The sequence below is a fragment of the Carlito syrichta genome, unplaced genomic scaffold (genome assembly GCF_000164805.1).
Source record: "Carlito syrichta isolate Samal-C Ts95f unplaced genomic scaffold, Tarsius_syrichta-2.0.1 Scaffold303175, whole genome shotgun sequence".
Taxonomy (NCBI): domain Eukaryota; kingdom Metazoa; phylum Chordata; class Mammalia; order Primates; family Tarsiidae; genus Carlito; species Carlito syrichta.
In genome coordinates this window covers 212,961-232,375 of record NW_007247271.1, presented here as the reverse complement: position 1 = coordinate 232,375, position 19,415 = coordinate 212,961, and the positions used below count along the sequence as shown (strand labels likewise).

The following is a 19,415-nucleotide window of genomic DNA, read 5'->3' as shown; positions in this document are numbered from 1 at the left end:
CCTCAGCCTCCCAAGGCGCGGCATTACAGGCTGAGCCACCGAGCCTGGCTCCAAATAGACTATTTAAGTTTCTATAGCCACAATAAAAATTAAAAATAAAATATTTAAAAGAACAGGTGAAATTAGTTTCAACAATTTCTTCAGTGTATCCAAAATATTATCATCTCAACATTAATCAATATTAAAAACTATTAGATGTCACATTCTTTTTTTAATAAGTCTTTGGAATCCAGACTGAATTTTATACTTACATCACATCTCATTCAGGCGAGCCACAATGCAAGGGCTCAATAAACACATGTGGCCAGTGGCTCCAGCACTGGACAGTGCTGACACGAGGGATTGGTTAAAACATAAGTTGCAGGGCCCACACCTCCAAAATCTGATTCGACAGGTGGGGTTGGGGTCTGAGGATGTGCATCAGGTGATGCTGGGGCAGCGGGTCTGGCACAGAGTTTCTGTCCAGGCAACTCAACATCTCTGCATTCACTGTCCCAAAGGTGGTGTGGGGATGCAAACAGGGTCCTGAGAATCTCTGGCTCTAAAAATAGCAAATTCAAATAGTACACGTTCTCACACACACACAAACTCCAGGGGAATATGGAGAAAGCAAGATAAGAAATCTCTTATTGACCAGGTTTCATAAAACTTTAGAGCTTAGAGAGCCGATCCTAGTTGTTTGTTTAAAGAAGAGGAAGCCAAGGCCCAGAAAGGTTGAATGGTGTTGCCCCAAGTCACTGAGAGCTGGGCTTGAAGCTCAGGTTCAAATAACTTTATTATTAATTAAATAACTTTATTAAAAATATTTCCCTTTGAAAGAAAATCTGTGACAATTTTCAAGTCATAACCTACCATCAACTCTGCAGTTGAAAATGGACACCTCACCAGTAGCTAGTTTGCCGAAAAGCAGATTATTAAGTAGTCTTAAATCCCCCTAAGCCAGAGGAAAAAACAAACAACCTGATAGGAGCCCAATGGTAGGAACTTAAAAATCCTTCAACCAAGAAATTTTCTGGAAGGAAGGGATGAGCCTTACTTGTCAATGTATTTGCCGAATCCAAAATCCAGCATATTTAAGAGGCAAGTAGTTTCATTGGGTTTTATTGCATAGCCGACAACCTCACTGATCTGCAAACAAAAGAGGGAAACAAATGTTTATCGCCTGAGGTCCTGCTATCCACTAGAACCTTCTGTGACAATGGAGATTTCTTTATCTGTGCTGCTTGGTAGGGTAGCCACTAGCCAGCAGATGGCTGTTGAGCCCTGGAATGAGGTGAGTGTGACCAAGGAATTGATTTTTACATTTTAATTAATTTAAGTTTAATTAAATAGCCCTGTGTAGCTAGTAGCTATTGAGTCAGACTGTGCAGGTCTAAGGATTTGGAGGGTAGCTTAGAGGTCATGCTGAGTGCTGTCTGGCTTACTGGGAGGTTGGTCTCCCCATCAGTTTGTGAACACCTGAGGACTGGGATCAGGTCTGCTCTGTTTCTGTGCTCCCAGGGCCTAGTACAAAACCTGGTCTATGATATAACCTGCTGTAAGTATCTGCTTAAAAAAGGGGGAAGTCTTTGAGTACATGACCTAGGTAGACCCCCAAATCTTGTGATCTGAGGAAGGGCTCCCCCTTCAAAATATCTCCCTTCTATCCTTGTGTGCCTACTTGTTGGAAATTCCCACCTCCTTTGGTATAAACGCTACCCCGGGCTTACCTCTGAGAAAGGTCTTAAGTGAAGTCTCTAGGGGCTTTTGAAGACTTCTCAGAGACGGAAAGGTCCCGTGTGCTGAAGAGGAGGATGCGGACTGAAGGAGAACTAGGCTCTGAAAAACCTCACCTACTGCTCAACATTGTCCTCATCCAGCCCTCAGGGATCAAAAAATGTCAGAGCAGGAAGGGGCACGAGAGATATGTCATGTTCTGTTTTACTTAGCCCTGTGTCCCTGGGCCTGGAATTGAGTAGCAAGAAGCATTTATGAAGTGAAAGCATGAATGAACCAGTTGACTAAAATGGCATCCAATCTGGGTTCTGAGGACACCTGGAGGATTGCTAAGGTAATGGAAATAATACAAGTAGTTAACATTTGTTGAGGGCCTACTGTGTAGTAGGCACTGTTTTAAGAGCTTTATTTCATTTTCACAACACAATGAGGAAGGTACTAGTGTATGTTTATTCCTGTTTTACGTATAAAGAAACTGAGACAAAGAAATGAAGTATCTTGTCTAAGACCACCCAGTTAATAAATGGCAGAATTTGGATTCAATTCTGACTCCAAAGCTCTTAACCAACATACTCCAGTCTCTCTCACAGGTCAGAGACATACTCTAGTGTCTCCAGGTATAGTTGTGCAAATTACACACTGCATAACTCAATAAAGTACAATTCACAATATAGTGCACAAAAATAGCATTCCCTAGAATTGTGCGGTGTACAATCTGCACAACTGTTCCTGGTGGCACTAGGCTCTCATTTATTCTCTTATACCTAAAAGAACAGCCCAGACAACAAATATGCTAACTATCTCTGGGATTAAATGACACAGCTATGTAGAGCACTTGGCATAGTACTTGGCCCATTGTAAGGACTCAGAGATTAGTAGTTTTATTTTTTAAATTGCTTTTGTTGATCTGATCCTCTAATTTTAAGAGCCTAAACCTACACTGTCCAATATGTAGACACTAGCCCCTTGTGGCTACTAAGTACTTGAAATGTCTAAATTGAGATGTGTTGTAAATGTAAAATACACAGCATAGTCCAAAGACCCAGTATGAAAAATGTAATGGGAAATATCACATTAACATGTTTATATTGATTACATAAATAAATGATAATATTGTGGGTATATTCGGTTAAATAAAATATAGTAATAAAATTTATCTTGCCTGTTTCCTTTGACTTTCTTCTTTTTGCTTTTTGTTTTATTAGAGACAAGGTTTCTTTATGTTGCCCAGGCTGGTGTCAAACTCCTGGCAGGGATTCTCCTGCCTCAGCCCCTCAAAGAGCTGGGATTATAGGTGTGAGCCACCATGCCTAACCCTCCTTGTACTTTCTCTTTTGTGGCTACTAGAAACTTAAAATTACACATGTAGCTCACATTATATTTCTTTCTTTCTTTTGCTTTTTTTTTTTTTGAGAAAGCAGGATTTATTGAATTGAGAGGACAGAAAAGCTCTCACAGTGGGAGGGCACCCGAAGGGGTTGCCCAGCTCACGTTATATTTATACTGGACAGCCCTGTCCTAGTCTCTGAGTGCCAGCTTCTGTACATATCAATGTGGTTTCTCCCTAAGGTCAAATGTGACCCTGCTTCATTATGTTTTACACAGCAGCAACCCCTGTAAAGTCTGTGCCCCAAATATAGGGCACTAATTGTTCCTGTTCTGGTAAATGGAATAGCCACTGCATGACCTCAGAAGCGCTATCTTCTAGTCTCGACAGCCACAGGTGCTTGAGCCTTCAGAGACCCCTGCCACAGCCCGCATCTATGCAAATCTCCTGAGTTAGACATCAGGACAGAAAAATGGCTGCCCCAGGTGACTTGTGGAGAAAGGAATGGGCTCACAGCAGGGACAGCCCTGCATGCATCTGGTGGCTTTTGTCCTTTCTGAGCTTGGCTTTTAACTGCTCAGGCCATCTGGCTTCCGATTTCGGGGCTCATCCCTCAAGAGCCACTGTCCTGGTGCGGTGCCTTACTCTCACCTGTGGCTTACTGCCACCTACTGCCCACTCCCTCTCTCTGAGCTGATATTTCTTTTTTCTTTTTTTTTTTTTTTTTTTGAGTTGGGGGGTCTCACTCTGTCACCCAGACTGGAGTGAAGTGGCCGCTCCCGGCCACTGCAGCCTCGCCTGCTGGGCTCCGGCGATCCTTCCGCCTCAGCCTTCCAAGTAGCCGGAATTACAGGAGCACGCTACCACGCCCAGCTGATTTTTTGATTTATTGTAGAGATGAGGTCTCGCTGCCCAGGCGGGTCTCGAACCCGCGGGCTCAGGCAATCCACTCACCTCAGCCTCCCAAAGGCGCGGGATTACAGGCTGAGCCACCGAGCCCGGCTTCTTTTTCTTTTTAAGTTGCAGTCTCACTCCATTGCCCAGGCTGGAGTGTGGCACACTCACAGCCACCCCAGTGTCGATCTGCTAGGCTCCAGCAATCCTTCTGCCTCAGCCTTCCCAGTAGCTGGAACTACAGGTGTGCTACCATGCCCGGCTAATTTTTTGATTTACTGTAGAGATGAGGTCTTGCCAAGTTGCCCAGGCTGTTCTCGAACCTGTGGGTTCAGGCAATCCGTTCACCTCAGTCTTAAGCTAATATTTCTTACCCTCTTTTCACCTTTCTGGACTGAGTTAAACAGCCTCAAAAAAATTCCAATTCCCTTTCCCACCACTAACTAGCCATGTAACAACTTCATTTCTCCAAGTCTCTGTTTTCCCGTCTGTGAAATGGAGATAAAAATAGTTCCTACTTCAAAGGGCTATTGTGAAGATGAAATGAAAGAATCCAAATAAAATATGCAACACAGTACCTAGTACATAGTTGGCACTCAATATGTTTGAACTATTATTATTCTTTTATTATAACTCTAATAATTTTTTTTTCTAATCTGGACTTTAAGTGAGAATTATCAATGCCTAGGAATGGTTGGGATTTTTTAAGTGACAATGTGTGAGAACAGTATCATCATAGAGGAAGTATCAGTGGAGCCATGACTTTCCCAAGCTCCTTGGTGTGGTCTTTAAACACCATTGGTGAGGACATTGTCGATAGTACCATCTCATGAAGAAACTTGGCACTACCCGAGGCCACCTGTCCACATAGTCTCCCTCCCTAGCCCCCTAAGCAGATCAAACAGACTACATCTGCAGGGAGAGACACCCTTTGAGCACCAAGTGAGGGCAGCTACCCCATGCACATCATCTGCTGGAGATTTCAAAATCAGAAGTCTATCTACTCAGAGACCTCTTCTCTGTCTTTATGGCACTCCATCCTTTGCTCAGGTCTCGAGTCTCGAGGCTTTCTGAGAAATTAAAAGTAGCTTCCCCCTACAGAAAAATCCTGAATCTCTCGAATATTAAGACCTCTGTCTTCCCAGGGAGAGCAAAATGTTCCTTTGCCACCGGGCTCACGGCTCCAGTCTTGTTGAAGGAAATGCATGTATTGACAGCTTGGGTGCTCTCAGAGACAATAGCCTCAGTCTTGTACATGGTTCTGAGAAAGGAAATTCTGGGCCACGTTGGAGAAGAATCTGTCCAAGGAAAGTCATTCTCATTTTTGCTTCCCCATAGAGAAACTCTCTGGTAGAGGATGTTTCAAGGCCATTGCTAGCCCTTGAATGTGATGATTATTTTAGAAACACAGTGAGTTTTCTTTTTTCTGCTTAGTGTTCACACCACACTTATCACCCTCACACTTGGTTGCTTATAAAAATCCCAACTATTTTTAGAGAGAATATTTATTATTCTCATTTATAGGCTCAAAGGGTTGAAAGAAGAGTGAAGAATTATTTCTGAACATAGCCTGTTTGACAATGAAACTCCACACCAAAGTCATCCTAAGCAGGAATCATGTGGTATTACTAGCAGCCCCCAGGGAAGATGTGGCTTTCTTTTTTGTGTATCTTAGGTCAAGGAACAATCAAGGCCCTCTCACTAAAATTTAACACCCTTATTTCTCTTTAGGACTTCCAACAACCATTTGCTTAGGAAAGCAGACAAGGAGATCCTTTGTGGCCGCTGTCTGCAACAATACTCACTCCCCAGCAAGAGGGTCCCAGAGAAAAGGATCAACCTGTTCACGAGACAGGGAGTTCATTCCATGTCTCACCCATTGCCTTCCTTCAGAAAGCTATCACTCTTACTCCTGTCCCTCTGACCTCAAGTAAATACTCTTTTCAGAAAGAAAAACGGTGACCCAATAGTACTTCCTGCTTTCCCAAGGGCAACCAGGACCAGGTATAGGCTGAGCTGCCTGGGGGTGGGCAGTGATGATAGAAACCTGATGCCAGTGCCGGTCTTTCATTCCTGGGTTGCAGGAAATACTGAGGATAGGAAGGTGTTGCTTGAACTTATCAATCTTGATTTTCACATTCTCTGCTAAGCGCTTGGGTGCAGGCACATCAGCTAAGGTCTTGATCAATTTATATGTCGTCCTCCACATATTCCCTATCTCCTCTGAGATTTCCTCAGCATTCAGTAAGAAGAGGGGTCCTGAAATAGAAATGATGGGGTGAGGAAAGGGTCAGACCATCAGGTAGGTGTTATTCATGCGTACGTTTAATTATCTGAACTTAGAATGGTGTGTGTTGTACAGATATGGGAACATGCACAGGCTTTGGGGCTGGGTTTGGATCTGAAGCCTCTACTTAGCCAGTGTATCTTGGGTATGTTATGGGACTTTTCTTAGCCTCAAGAGTATTACCTGTGATCCAGGGCTAATAATGAATACCTTGGAGAGTGACTGTGAAAATAAAGTGAGATAACATAATTAAAGTGGTTAACATAATGCCTGGCATATAACAGATGTGCAGTTAGGGTACCAATCGTTATTGTTAGTTTTAGATGCTGTTATAGTAGTAATAAAACATGCTCTACAAAAGCTGAGAAATATTAACAACTGGGGAATGCAGGTGCATGGGGATATGAAAGCTCTCTGCATAGTTCTGGCAACCTTTATGTTAGCTTGAAATTATTTGAAAAGCAAAGGCTGAGAACATTTGGTCTTTGCTCATAAGTGGAACTCGGGCATTAATCACATTAGCGCAAGGGAGGGATCGGCAGTCAAGGGACACTGCCAGGGTGGGGGCACAAAGCATCACAAAGGGCACCTGGTCCTAAACCAGGGAAAGTGAGGGCCAGTTGGAGGTCCAAACTTCAGCTGCAAGCAGCCTACTTGTGTAGCTAATCCTGACTTGTACCCCACATATCTACAATAAAATAAAACTTAAAAACAAACAAAAAATAAAAAGCAAAGACTGACATATAATTTTTTAAAAAGTGCTCCAAAACACTAATTTCCTTCTCCTTCTCCTTCTTTCATAGAATAACATTTGAGTTTTACAGTCAAAATGTTTCCAAGCTGCTGCTGCTGCTTCTTGGATATTTTAAATTAGCATTCATTCTTGCAATATGATGTTGCTAATGTACTCAAAAACATTTTTCTTTCAGAACTGCTGAGACTAAATATAGCTTTATTCATTTCACATGATTTACTAACCTAACATTTTTCTTGAGTAATAAAAAATTAACAAATTTTTAAAAGAAAAAGAAATGTATGTTTTAAGTACCAGGAAATACTGTAGGTGGATTAGAATAGAAAAGCACCTACAAGACAAGTGAATAGCCTTTACTTGGGTGGGTGAGTGGGGGAGGGGGTGGTTTGGCTGAATTACCAGTGACTTTACCAGTAGGATGAATAAATCAGGTAAAACTAACACACTGTTTTCCCCACTCTGTGAGAATGAAGTACAAACAGGCAAAGTGACTTGCTGGGGGTTATTTGCAATCAATCAGGCAAAGAAAAAACACAGTATTTCTCAGTCTGAAGCAATGTCTCTCAGGTTATAAGGAGATACCCTGAGCTGACTAATCTATTCCTATAGCAAGAGGGAAGTATTTGGATAATTCTAGGATTCTAGAAACTGTTTTTTGAAAGACAGTATGAATCCCTATATTTACATGCCTTGATAGCCTCTCCCTTCATAACTTATGGTAAGACCACATTTTGGAATTCTAATTCTGGTCTTAAAGGATGAGACAGAAGGCAGTAATTTTTGTGGTATCTCTGTGGATACAGTCAACACGGTCTATATTCAAATATAGAGGCAGGAGGAAATAACAACTGAGGTCCTGTCCAGCTCGAACATTCTAGAGTTCTAAGAAATATTGCTGAAGTCACTTCTCAAGGTTAATACTCTTCAGCCCCATGAATGTAACAAAAAGCAACTTCTAGGCAAAGAGGGAATGTAAGTCACTGCAATTAACCACATCTGCCAATTCTAACTTCCTACCAAATGATCAAATGCAGATAATGTAAGGGAAAACATGCATCTTTACTAGAAACTAGAGAAGGCACCGTCCAAATATGAGCTACTGAGAGGAATTTCTGTAGGACATTCACAGTGGTTTTCAAGGTTTAGCAGGCATCGGGACTGCCAGGAGAGCTTGTTAAAACACAGATTTCTGGGCCTCATTCCCAGAATTTCTGATTCAGGTCTGGGGTGAAAGCTCAACACTTTGCATTTCTAACAGGTTTCCAGGTAATGTCAATGCTGCTTTGTCCTGGGGCCATACTTTAAAAGCCAACTGCAAGGGAAAGGTGGCAGGAATACTCAGTAGGAATCTCACTGCAAAACTGCTTATCTACGGAAAGAGGTATGTCTAGCAAAGTATGAGCACCGCCAAAGCTGGCTTTTAAAAAAGGCAGTTTTATTCCTTAATAGAATATTCAACCCAAGAACAACAGAATATACATTCTTTTCTTTTGCACAGAAAACACTTTCTAAGGTGGATCATATTCTGAGTCATAAGACAAACTTCAACTAATTGTACAAAATTTAAATAATACAAAGTGTCCTCTATGACCATAATGGAATTAAAAATAAAAACATAACAAGAAAATCTCCAAGCATCTGAAAATTAAACAACACTCTTCTAAATAATTCAGGGATCAAAGAAGAAGTCCCAAAGGAAATTAGAAAATATTTCAAATTGAACAAAATTTGTGAAGTATAACTCTAGAGGGAAAATTTGTAGCATTAAAAAAAGGAGAAAGTTCTCAAATTAATTATTCAAGTTTCTAACTTAAGTAACTAGAAAAGGAAGAGCAAAATAAATAAACCCCAGCAAGCAAAAGAAAGAAAATAATAGCAATAAGAATGAAAGTTAGCTGGGCTCAGTGGCTCAGCCTGTAATCCCGCGCTTTGGGGGGCTGAGGTGAGTGGATTGCCTGAGCCTGTGGGTTTGAGACCTGCCTGGGCAACTTGGCAAGACCTCATCTCTACAATAAGTCAAAAAATTAGCCAGGCGTGGTGGCACATGCCTGTAGTTCCAGCTACTTGGAAGGCTGAAGCGGAAGGATCGCCAGAGGCCAGCAGGTTGAGGCTGCGTTGGCCGGGAGTGGCCACTGCACTCCAGTCTGGGCGACAGAGTGAGACCCCAACTCAAAAAAAAAAAAAGAGAAGATGCAAATTACCAATATCAGAAATAAAAGATGGGATGTCACTACTGACGCCTCAGACATTACAAGGATAATAAGGAAATGCTATAAACAACCTGAAGTACATAAATTACTGTATGTACATAATTAGACCACTTAGAAAAAAATGAAGCAATTTTTCAAAAACTACAAACTTCCAAAACTCACTCAATATAAACTAGACAAACTGAATAGTCATAACTATTGAATAAATTTAATTCATAGCTTAAAAATTTCAAAAACAAGCAAACTCTAGAATCAGATGGTTTCACTGAAAAATTCTACTAAACATTAAAATTAAAAAATAACAAAAACAGTACACTCTATTCTTAAAAAACACAAGAACAGTCCACACAATGGGAAAAAGTATTTGCCAATATCTGACAAAGGCTAACATCCAGGATCTACAAGGAACTCAAATGTGCCAAAAGGAAAAACAAACAAACAGCCCATTAAAAAGTGGGCAAAAAGCCAACAAACACATGAAGAAATGCTCAACCTCACTAATCATCAGGGAGATGCAAATCAAAACCATACTGAGATACCACCTAACTCCAGTCAGAATGGCCATTATCAACAACTCAAAAAATAACAGCTGCTGGAGAGGGTGTGGTGAAAAGGGAACACTTCTACACTGTTGGTGGGAGTGTAAACTAGTGCAACCTCTGTGGAAAGCAGTGTGGCGATTCCTAAAAGCTCTAAAAATCGACCTTCTATACGACCCCGCAATCCCCCTACTGGGAATATACCCTGAAGAACTCAAATCACTCTATAAAAAAGATACCTGCACACGTATGTTTATCGCAGCATTGTTCACAATAGCAAGAACCTGGAAACAACCATGCTGCCCATCAAAAGAGGACTGGATTTTTAAAATGTGGTACATATACACGATGGAATACTATGCAGCCATAAAAAAGAACAAAATCATGAGTTTCGCAGCAACCTGGATGGAACTAGAGTCTATAATACTGAGTGACCTCTCACAGAAACAAAGATCTGAGTATCACGTGTTCTCACTCATATAATGGACCTTGAACATCCAATGTAATACTATAAGAAAACGACTAACGGTACTGGGAAACTATGGGGGGGGATGGGATTAACAGTAGCATATATCTGTGTGGGGATTGGGAAACACCTCTTATCTACAGGGTGCCTGAATGAAACGTAATTGTACACCTAACCCTTAACTGTACACCACAAAACCATAATAAAAAATATTGATTAAATAATAAAAAAAAAGTGGGCAAAAGACATGAATAGATGCTTCTCTAAAGAAGATATAAGGGCAGCCAACAGACACATGAAAAAGTGCTCAGCCTCACTAATCATCAGAGAAATGCAAATCAAAACCACATTGAGATACCACTTAACCCAGTAAATAGCTGTCATTAATAAACAACAGACACTGGTGAGGACAGGGAATGCTTCTACACTGCTGGTGGGAATGCAAACTAGTGCAATGTCTTTGGAAGATAGTGTGGCAATTTCTAAAAGAACTAGAAATTGACCTTCCATATGACCCAACAATTTCCCTACTGGAAATATACTTGAAGGAACTCAAATCATTCTACTAAAAAAGGTACCTGCACATGCATGTTTATTGCAGCACTATTCACAATAGCAAAAACATGGAACCAACCATGCTGTCCATCAAAACTGGACTAGATAAAAACAAATGTGGTACATATACATGATGGACTATTACACAGCCATAAAGAAAGACAAACTTATGAACTTTGCAGAACTTGGATGGATTTAGAGTATCATACTCAGTGATCTATCACAGAAACAAAGAACTAAGTATCACATGTTCTCACGCATAAGCGGACCCTTAACATTTACTATAATACTAAAAGAAAGGGATTGGTAGTAGTGGGATACTTCCAGGGTGGGGGTGAGGGGGCACATAACATCAAAAGGGTACCTGATCTCAACCAGGCACAGTGGGGACTAAAGGGAGGCCCAAACTTTACCTGTATAATGTTCACTTATGTACCTAACCCTGAATTGTAGCCCACATCTTTAAAATAAAAATAAAAAATAAAGTAAAATAAATAAAAAACAGAAGAGGAGAAAACTTTTTCCAACTTATTTTACTACTCTGACACAAAAATCAGATGAAGACATTACAGAAAAACAAAAAACTAATATCTAATATCCCTCATGAACTTAGACACTAAAAAAAATTCTGAACAAAATATTAGGCATGCAAACCGAATCCAGAAATGCATAGAAAGAATAATTCACCATGTCCAAGTGGGGTTTATCATGGTAGTGCAAGGCTAGTTTAATATTTGAAAATCTGCCAGGTGTGGTGAATCACTTCCATAATCCCAGCACCTTGGAAGGCAGAGGCGAGAGGATTGTCTGAGCCCAGGAGTTTGAGACTAGCCTGGGCAACTTGACGAGACCTCATCTCTACAATAAATTAAAAAATTACCTGGGTGGAGTGGCATGTACCTGTAGTTCCAGTTACTTGGAAGGGTGAGGTGGAAGGATCGCCTGAACCCAGCAGATTGAGGCTGCAGTAGCTGACGGTGTGCTATTGCACTCCAGCCTGGGTGACAGAGTGAGACCCTGACTTTATATATATAAAAAATGTTCACTTAATATATATATATAACAACATGGATGGAACTGGAAGACATTATGCTAAGTGAAATAAGCAAGGGCCAGAAAAGCAAATACTGTATTATCTCACTTATTTGTGGAATCTAAATAAGTCGATTTCACAGAAACAGAGAGTAGAAAGGTGTTTACCAGAGGCTTGGAGGAGGGGGGCAGTTACAGATAGATTACATATTGCATGGTTCCAACTATATGACATGTTGAAAAAGGCACATCTGCGGAGGCGGTGAAAAGGAGTGGTTGCCAAAGGTTAGAAGAGAAGGGGTGATGAACAGGCAGGGAACTAGCCGGGCTCGGTGGCTCAGCCTGTAATCACGCACTTTGGGAGGCTGAGGTGAGTAGACTGCCTGAGTCCATGGGTTCGAGACCCACCTGGGCAACTTGGTGAGACCTCACCTCTAGAATAAATCAAAGAATTAGCTGGGCATGGTAGCGCGCGCCTGTAGTTCCAGCTACTTGGAAGGCTGAGGCGGAAGGATCGCCGGAGCCCAGCAGGTCGAGGCTGCATTAGCCGGGAGCAGCCACTGCACTCCAGTCTAGGAGCGGCCACTGCACTCCAGTCTGGGCGACAGAGTGAGACTCCAACTCAGAAAAACAAACAAACAAACAAACAAAAAACAGGCAGAGAACTGAGGATTTTTAGAGCAGTGAAACTATTCTGTATGATACTAAAATGGCGGATATATGCCATTATATATTTGTCAAACCTACAGAATATACAACACCAAGAGTGAACTCTAATATAGGGTGTATATTTTTGGTAACAACGATGTGTCACTGTAGGTTCATGGATTGTAACACATTTGACACTCTGGTGCTTGATGCTGATGGTGAGGTTGTGCATCTGAGCAGGCAGGGGGTATATGGGAACTCTATTTTCTGCTCAGTTTTTCTGTGAACCTAAATCTGCTTCAAAAAGTAGTCCTTTTTCTTTTCTTTTCTTTTTTTAAAAGAATACAGAAAATTCTCAAGTCAGGGCAGATTCCTGAAAGAAGAGGAATGGAACTGCACCTTTCCTCACCATCGGTCCAAACACAGAGAAGTAATAAATAAAATGCAAAATAAAGATAATTAAAAGGTGGACAAGATAATGATCTCCTTGGACCCAACTGATTTCAGCTCCTTGAACCCAACTCATTTCAGCTAATTGTGGTGGGTTCCCAAACCAGGACCACTGCTAGAAATGAGAGCTGGACAGTTATCCCTCACCCATTTCACCCATGAGGGGAGAGCTGCTGTGTCTACTGCCTGAGGCTAAGCCTCATATAAGGCTGTAAACCTATGGAGACAGAAGAAATCTGACCTGAGATCCAGCTGACCTGATCAAGGTCCCCAGCAAAGGTACTGATGAATGTAGGCACTGAATAATAATAATAATCTTCATCATCATATCATCACCATAATCAATTGTATTTCTATATACTATCAAGGATCAATTAGAAACTGAAATTTTAAAACATATATAATTTTAATAGCTCCAAAAGGAAATACTTATGCCCAAATTTAACAAAATGTGTACAGAATTTGTATGCTGAAAATTATAAAATACTGATAAAAAGCATCAAAGATGACCTAAATAATGAGAGAGAATGCAAAGTGTCCATGGATTAGAAGACTCAATGTAGTAAAGGTGTCAATTCTTTCCTAACTGATCTGTAGATTTAACACATTTCCAACAAAATCCCAGAAAGTTTTTTTGTGTGTGTCTGAGTGTAAATAGACAAGCTGATTCTCAAATTTATATAGAAAGACAAAGTTACTAAAATAGTCAAAATAAAATTTGAAAAATAAGAATGAAGTTGGTAATCACACTATCTCATTTTAAGACTTCCTGTAAAACTATAGTTGTCATGACAGTGGGTGTCAAAGGTGCAAAGGTAATTCAATGGAGAAAAAAAATCTTTCCAATAATTGTTCCAATTTGCTGGAACAATTGGACATTCATATGCAAAAGAATGAACTTGAACTAAAACTTATACTTTATGAAAATTAACTCAAGAAATAGACCGTAGATCTAAGTGTAAAATATAAAACCATAGAACTTTTTTCTTTTTTTTTTTTTTAGTTGGAGTCTCACTCTGTTGCCCAGGCTGGAGTGCTGTAGCGCGCTCACGGCCACTCCCTTGTTGACCTGCTGGGTGCCGGCGATCCTTCCACCTCAGCCTTTCAAGTAGCCTGAACTACAGGCACGCACTACCACACCTGGCTAATTTTTTATTTATTGTAGAAATGAGGTCTTGCCAAGTTGCCCGGGCTGGTCTCAAACCCATGGGCTCAGGCACTCCACCTGCCTCAGCCTCCCAAAGTGCTGGGATTATAGGCTGAGCCACCAAGCCCGGCCATAACCATAAAACTTCTAGGCGAAAATATAGGAGAATGTCTTCATGACTAGGGTTAGGCTAAGAGTTCTTAGAGATAATACCCAAAGTGCAGTACATAAAAGAAATATTGATAAATTGGACTTCATCAAAATTAAAGGTTTGTTTTTTTTTTTGGTGAAAGACACCATTAAGAGAATAAAAAGACTACTTATGGACTAAGAGAAAATATTTGTAAATTATATATCTAACAAAGAACTTGTATCCAAAATATATAAAGAACACTCAAAACTCAACAATAAGAAAACAATCTAATGAAATGGATAAAAGACTTGAACAAACACTTCATCGAAGAGGATCTACAAATGGCAAGTATGCACATAAGAAGATGTACAACATCATTAGGAATTAAGGAAATGTAGACTAAAACCATGGTGAGACTCCCCAACCACCTATGAGAATGGCTAAAGTAAAACATAGTGGAAATACCCAGTGCTGGTGAGGATGTGGAACAACTAGATATATTATACATTGGTGATGGATACACAATGGTACAACCATTGTGAAAAACATGAGTTTTGCATTTTCTTATAAAGGTATACCATACACTTTAAATATAACCCAGCAATTATATTTAATTGGGAATTTACATAGAAAAATGAAAACTTATGTTTACACAAAAACTTGTACATAAATATTTACAGCAGCTCTATTCATAATAGTTTGAAACTGCAAATAATACAAGTATCCATCAATGGGTGAATGGTTAAGCTGGTATATCTGTACAATGGAATACTACTTGCAATAAAAGGGTATCGTCTAGTGATACATCCAACAACTCGGATGAATCTCAAAGGCAGTATGCTGAATGAAATAAGTAGTTTTCAAAAGGTTACATATTATATTATTCCAGTTACATGAGAGTCTCAAAAAGACAAAAGCATAGTAACAATGAAGTGAAAAATAGTTGCCAGGTGTTACAACTAAGGGAAAAGTATGACTACAAAGGGTAGACCAAGGAAATTTATTGAGGTGATAAACTGTTTTGTTTTATGATTATGGTGGTTTTCTTTTTTTTGAGTTGGAGTCTTACTCTGTTGCCCAGGCTGGAGTACAGTAGCAAACTCATGGCCACCCCATTGTCAACCTCCTGGGCGCCGGCAATCCTTCTGCCTCAGCCTTCCAACTAGCTGGAACTATAGGTGTGTGCTACCGCGCCCAGCTAATTTTTGATTTTATTGTAGAGACGAGGGCTTGCCATGTTGCCCAGGCTGGTCTTGATCCTGCAGGCTCAGGCAATTCATTCACATCGGCCTCCCAAAGTGCTGGGATTACAGGCTGAGCTACTGAGCCCGGCTATGGTGGTATTTATATGTCTCTATACATTCATTAAAATTCATAGAAATGAATGGCAAATGTCCATTTTTACTGTATATAAATTTAAAAATAAAATGTAAAAGTTTTTAAAAATACATTTATTTCTAACAAAAAACACTGGTAAATTATATATATTTTCTTTCTTTCTTTCTAAGAGACAGTCTCACTCTGTTGCCCGGATGGAGTGCAGTGATGCAATCATAGTTCACTGTAACCTGGAATTTTGGACTCAAGCGATCCTCCCACCTGAGTCTTCCAAGTAGCTAGATCTACAGACGTGCACCATCATACCAACCTAATTTTTTAAAAAAACTTTTGTATAGACAGGGTCTTGCTATGTTGCCCAGGCTAGTGTTGAATTTCTGGCCTCAGTGATCCTCCCAAAGCACTAAGATCACAGGGGTGAACCACCATGCCCAGCCTAAATATTAATACCATAACACCACAAATTTTTGTATCTTAAGCCAACAAAAAGCTTCATGATTAAAGATGACATTCAAAGAATTTCCATTAAAATCAGGAATAAGACAAAGGTGCCAATGACTACCACTATTCACTTTATTTTGGAAGTGCTAGTCAACACAGAAAAGTAGATTTTAAAAGAGGTCTGAAAATGTTTTTTAAAAGGTAAAATACTCTGTATAGATGTGATTGAGTACCTAAAAAATTAAGAACATCTCTAAAATATTATTCAAAATGGTAAATTATATAAAGGAGGAGGTTAGTAACAGTCCAACAGTAAAAATTTAAAAAAGAGAGAACACAAAAATAGATTTAAAAAAAAATTTGGCTGTACAATAACTATCAACTTCAATGGTAATTAAAGGAATGAATAAATTTAAAAATAAAAGATACTATTTTAAACATCAAATCAGTAAAAATGTTTGCTTTCTTTCTTTTTTTTTTTTTTTTGAGTTGGAGTCTCATTCTGTCACCCAGACTGGAGTGCAGTGGCACTCTTCCGGCCATGGCAGCCTCGACTTGCTGGGCTCCAGAGATCCTTCTGCCTCAGCCTTCCAAGTAGCCAGAACTATATGTGCATGCTACCATGCCTGGCTAATTTTTTATTTATTGTAGAGACGAGGTCTCGACAAGTTGCCCAGGTGGGTCTCAAACCCGCAGGCTCAGGCAATCCACTCACCTCGGCCTCCCAAAGAGCTGGGATTACAGGCTGAGTCACCGAGCCCAGCCAAAAATGTTTTCAAAGCTATTATTTTCCAATTTATTGAGGGTATGAGGAATGATCACTTATAAGTACAGCCAGAAGGAGGATAAATTATAACACATAACTTTTCTGGAAGACAATACCAATAACAAAAGCATTTTTAAAAAATCTTAATAATTCTCGGGTGGGTGGAACACATCAATAAGGGTACTCGATCTCAAGCCAGGCAAAGTGGGGACCAAAGGGAGGTCCAAACTTTACCTGTACGATGTCCACTTGTATACCTAATCCTGAATTATACCCCACCTCTTTAAAATAAAAAAAAACAATAATTCTCACAACATACTCTTTGATTTAGCTGTCACTTTTAGGAATTCATCCTAAGAAGACAATTATAGTTGTATCCAAGAAGTTGGCAATGAAGATGTTCATCACAGTTGTGTTTATACCACCTGAAGTACTAGAAATAATGTTGTTTTTTTTTTTTGAGTTGGAGTCTCACTCTGTCGCCCAGGCTGAAGTGCAGTGGCACGCTCCCGGCCACTACAGCCTTGACCTGCTGGGCCCTGGAGATCCTTCCACCTCAGCCTTCCAAGTAGCTGGAACTACAGGTGAGCACTACCACACCCGGCTAATTTTTTTGATTTATTGTAGAGATGCGGTCTCGCCAAGTTGCCCAGGTGGATCTCGAACCCATGGGCTCAGTCAATCCACTCACCTCAGCCTCCCAAAGCGCAGGATTACAGGCTGAGCCACAGAGCCCGGCTAGAAATATCTTAAAGACTCAATCTGAAGCATCTCTGATGTTTGTCCTCTGCTCTTAAACACTCTCCATAAGTGATGTCATTTGTGGTTTTAATTGTGATCTACACATCAACTATTCCCCAATATAAATCTCATCCCCCAAATCTCTCTCCTAAAATCCACAGGGATATAATTGCCAATTAATATTCTCACTTGTTTGTTCACAAACACCTCAAACTCAATGTATCCAAATTGATGGGGTTTCTTTCCCCCCCAACAGATCTGTCACATTTCTTGCTCTGTGATGGCAAACTGCCTGGACCAATAATCTGGAAGTCACACTAGATTTTTCTATCTTCCTTCCTATTCTTTATCCCATGTCAGATTAGTCCTTAAGAGCTGTTGATTCTACCTCCTCAACATCTCTCTGGACTCCAGGGTCTAGAGCAAAAGGGTAGTTTAAGTTTACAAATATCCATGGCAATCTGTTCTTTCTCGAAGCAACCCCATAGTGGAACTGCCATCTTATCCTCCCACCACCTGCATCTCTAAGTCACTGGCCAATCAATAGCTATAGGTGGCTGCCTATACTATTTTACCCTGGAAAGGTCTGGGTATTTGATCCCCACCTTCCATCGTTATCATCATGTCAGAAAATTTGGATTATGGCTGTCTTAATCTGGAGTGTCAGAATCTGATCAAAAGTCCAGCTAGAATCTGAAGTGTAAACCTTATTTCAGAAGTGTCTGAGTAGACACTCTACTCCATCCTCATCTGTCCCAGCAGAGTGAGACCATGGCATACCACTCATCCATTCCTCTGACTTGGTGCTGAATTCATAGGCCGTCTTCCACAGCTGCTCATATGGCACTTTGTTGGTTATCAGGGTTTGCAGAAGAGGGTAGGTACTCTTCTCCTTTTCCAGCAGCTCCTCTTCCTTATTGATCAACTGCAAGGCAAAAGGGAATACGGTTTATGAGGCTGGTGGTCTTCCTAAACCCTAGGAGCTGCCATGGCAAATGTCTCAGCGCCTTAAAAACCAAGTGGAGGAAGCTACTCATTCATCTGGAGAGTAAGAGAGGAAAATAAAGCAAGGACTCAAGCAAAGGACTCAAAAGTCCCTTTGCTACCTCCAATGATCCTAGCAGCTGAGATATAGCCAGTTGAAGCTGTAGGACCATCTATTTTCTCTAACATCTTTGTGCCCACTGTACCATAGCCCTATCTCCATTTTCATATGTACTTTGTTTATATGTCACCTCCTTATACGGACTTGCTTCAAAGGTAAAAATTTTAATGGTTAAGGCATTTACTAGCTGATATTTTCATAAATTTATTTAGCTTATGCAAACCTTAATTCTCCCACTTCAAATAGAGATAAGTGGGAGGATAATAACAGTACATAACCCAAAGGCTTGTTACAGGCATTAAGTGAAATATCGCATATGAAGCTCTTTGCACATTGCCAAGCACATAATAAATGCTCAATATATGTGAGCAGTTACTCTATTATAACTTCTTCTTTGTGTACTCAGTGACTAAAAAAGAATCTAGTTTAATGTAAGGGTGTGGAGAAAGGTAGTTGAAAGTGCCAAATAAAAGAACTGGTCAATCAATTAATCAATCTATCCACCCAAAAGGCGCTATTAGGAAAAACCAAAACTAGAACCAACAGACCAGTACAGAGTCATAAGTCCCCATCTCAAGATCCCAAACCTCAAATTCCACCAGCGCCTGATCTAGGTTCTTTGAAAGTTCATTAAGCTTTTCAACATTGTTCTTCATTTCTTCTGTAGTCATCACTTCACGTTTCCTAAAACCTTCCAGTTCCTTGCTGTAGCCCTCAAGTTTTGACTCAAATTCTGAGCACCTGAAAGTAAACACAGCCCAGTCACATTTAGATTTTCCATTTTGTGCACTTTTAAAATATCAGCATGTTCATCCATATTTAAGCCTGGGGAGAATTTGATCTGGTACTTGCAGATTTCCTTCCCC

The 19,415-nt window shown here is 40.3% G+C and overlaps 1 protein-coding gene across 1 annotated transcript in view; it reads right to left on the bottom strand.

Annotated features, from left to right (window-relative positions):
• Positions 1 to 19,415, bottom strand: part of DNAH3 (dynein axonemal heavy chain 3) — a 201,401-nt gene that overhangs the window by 135,526 nt on the left and 46,460 nt on the right. The window contains exons 17-20 of the mRNA XM_021712292.1: positions 19,137 to 19,290; positions 18,225 to 18,369; positions 5,985 to 6,196; positions 1,037 to 1,128 (exon numbers count right to left, since the gene is read on the bottom strand). Of these exons, the coding sequence (XP_021567967.1) occupies positions 1,037 to 1,128; positions 5,985 to 6,196; positions 18,225 to 18,369; positions 19,137 to 19,290 (603 nt within the window). The remainder of the gene's footprint in view (positions 1 to 1,036; positions 1,129 to 5,984; positions 6,197 to 18,224; positions 18,370 to 19,136; positions 19,291 to 19,415) is intronic.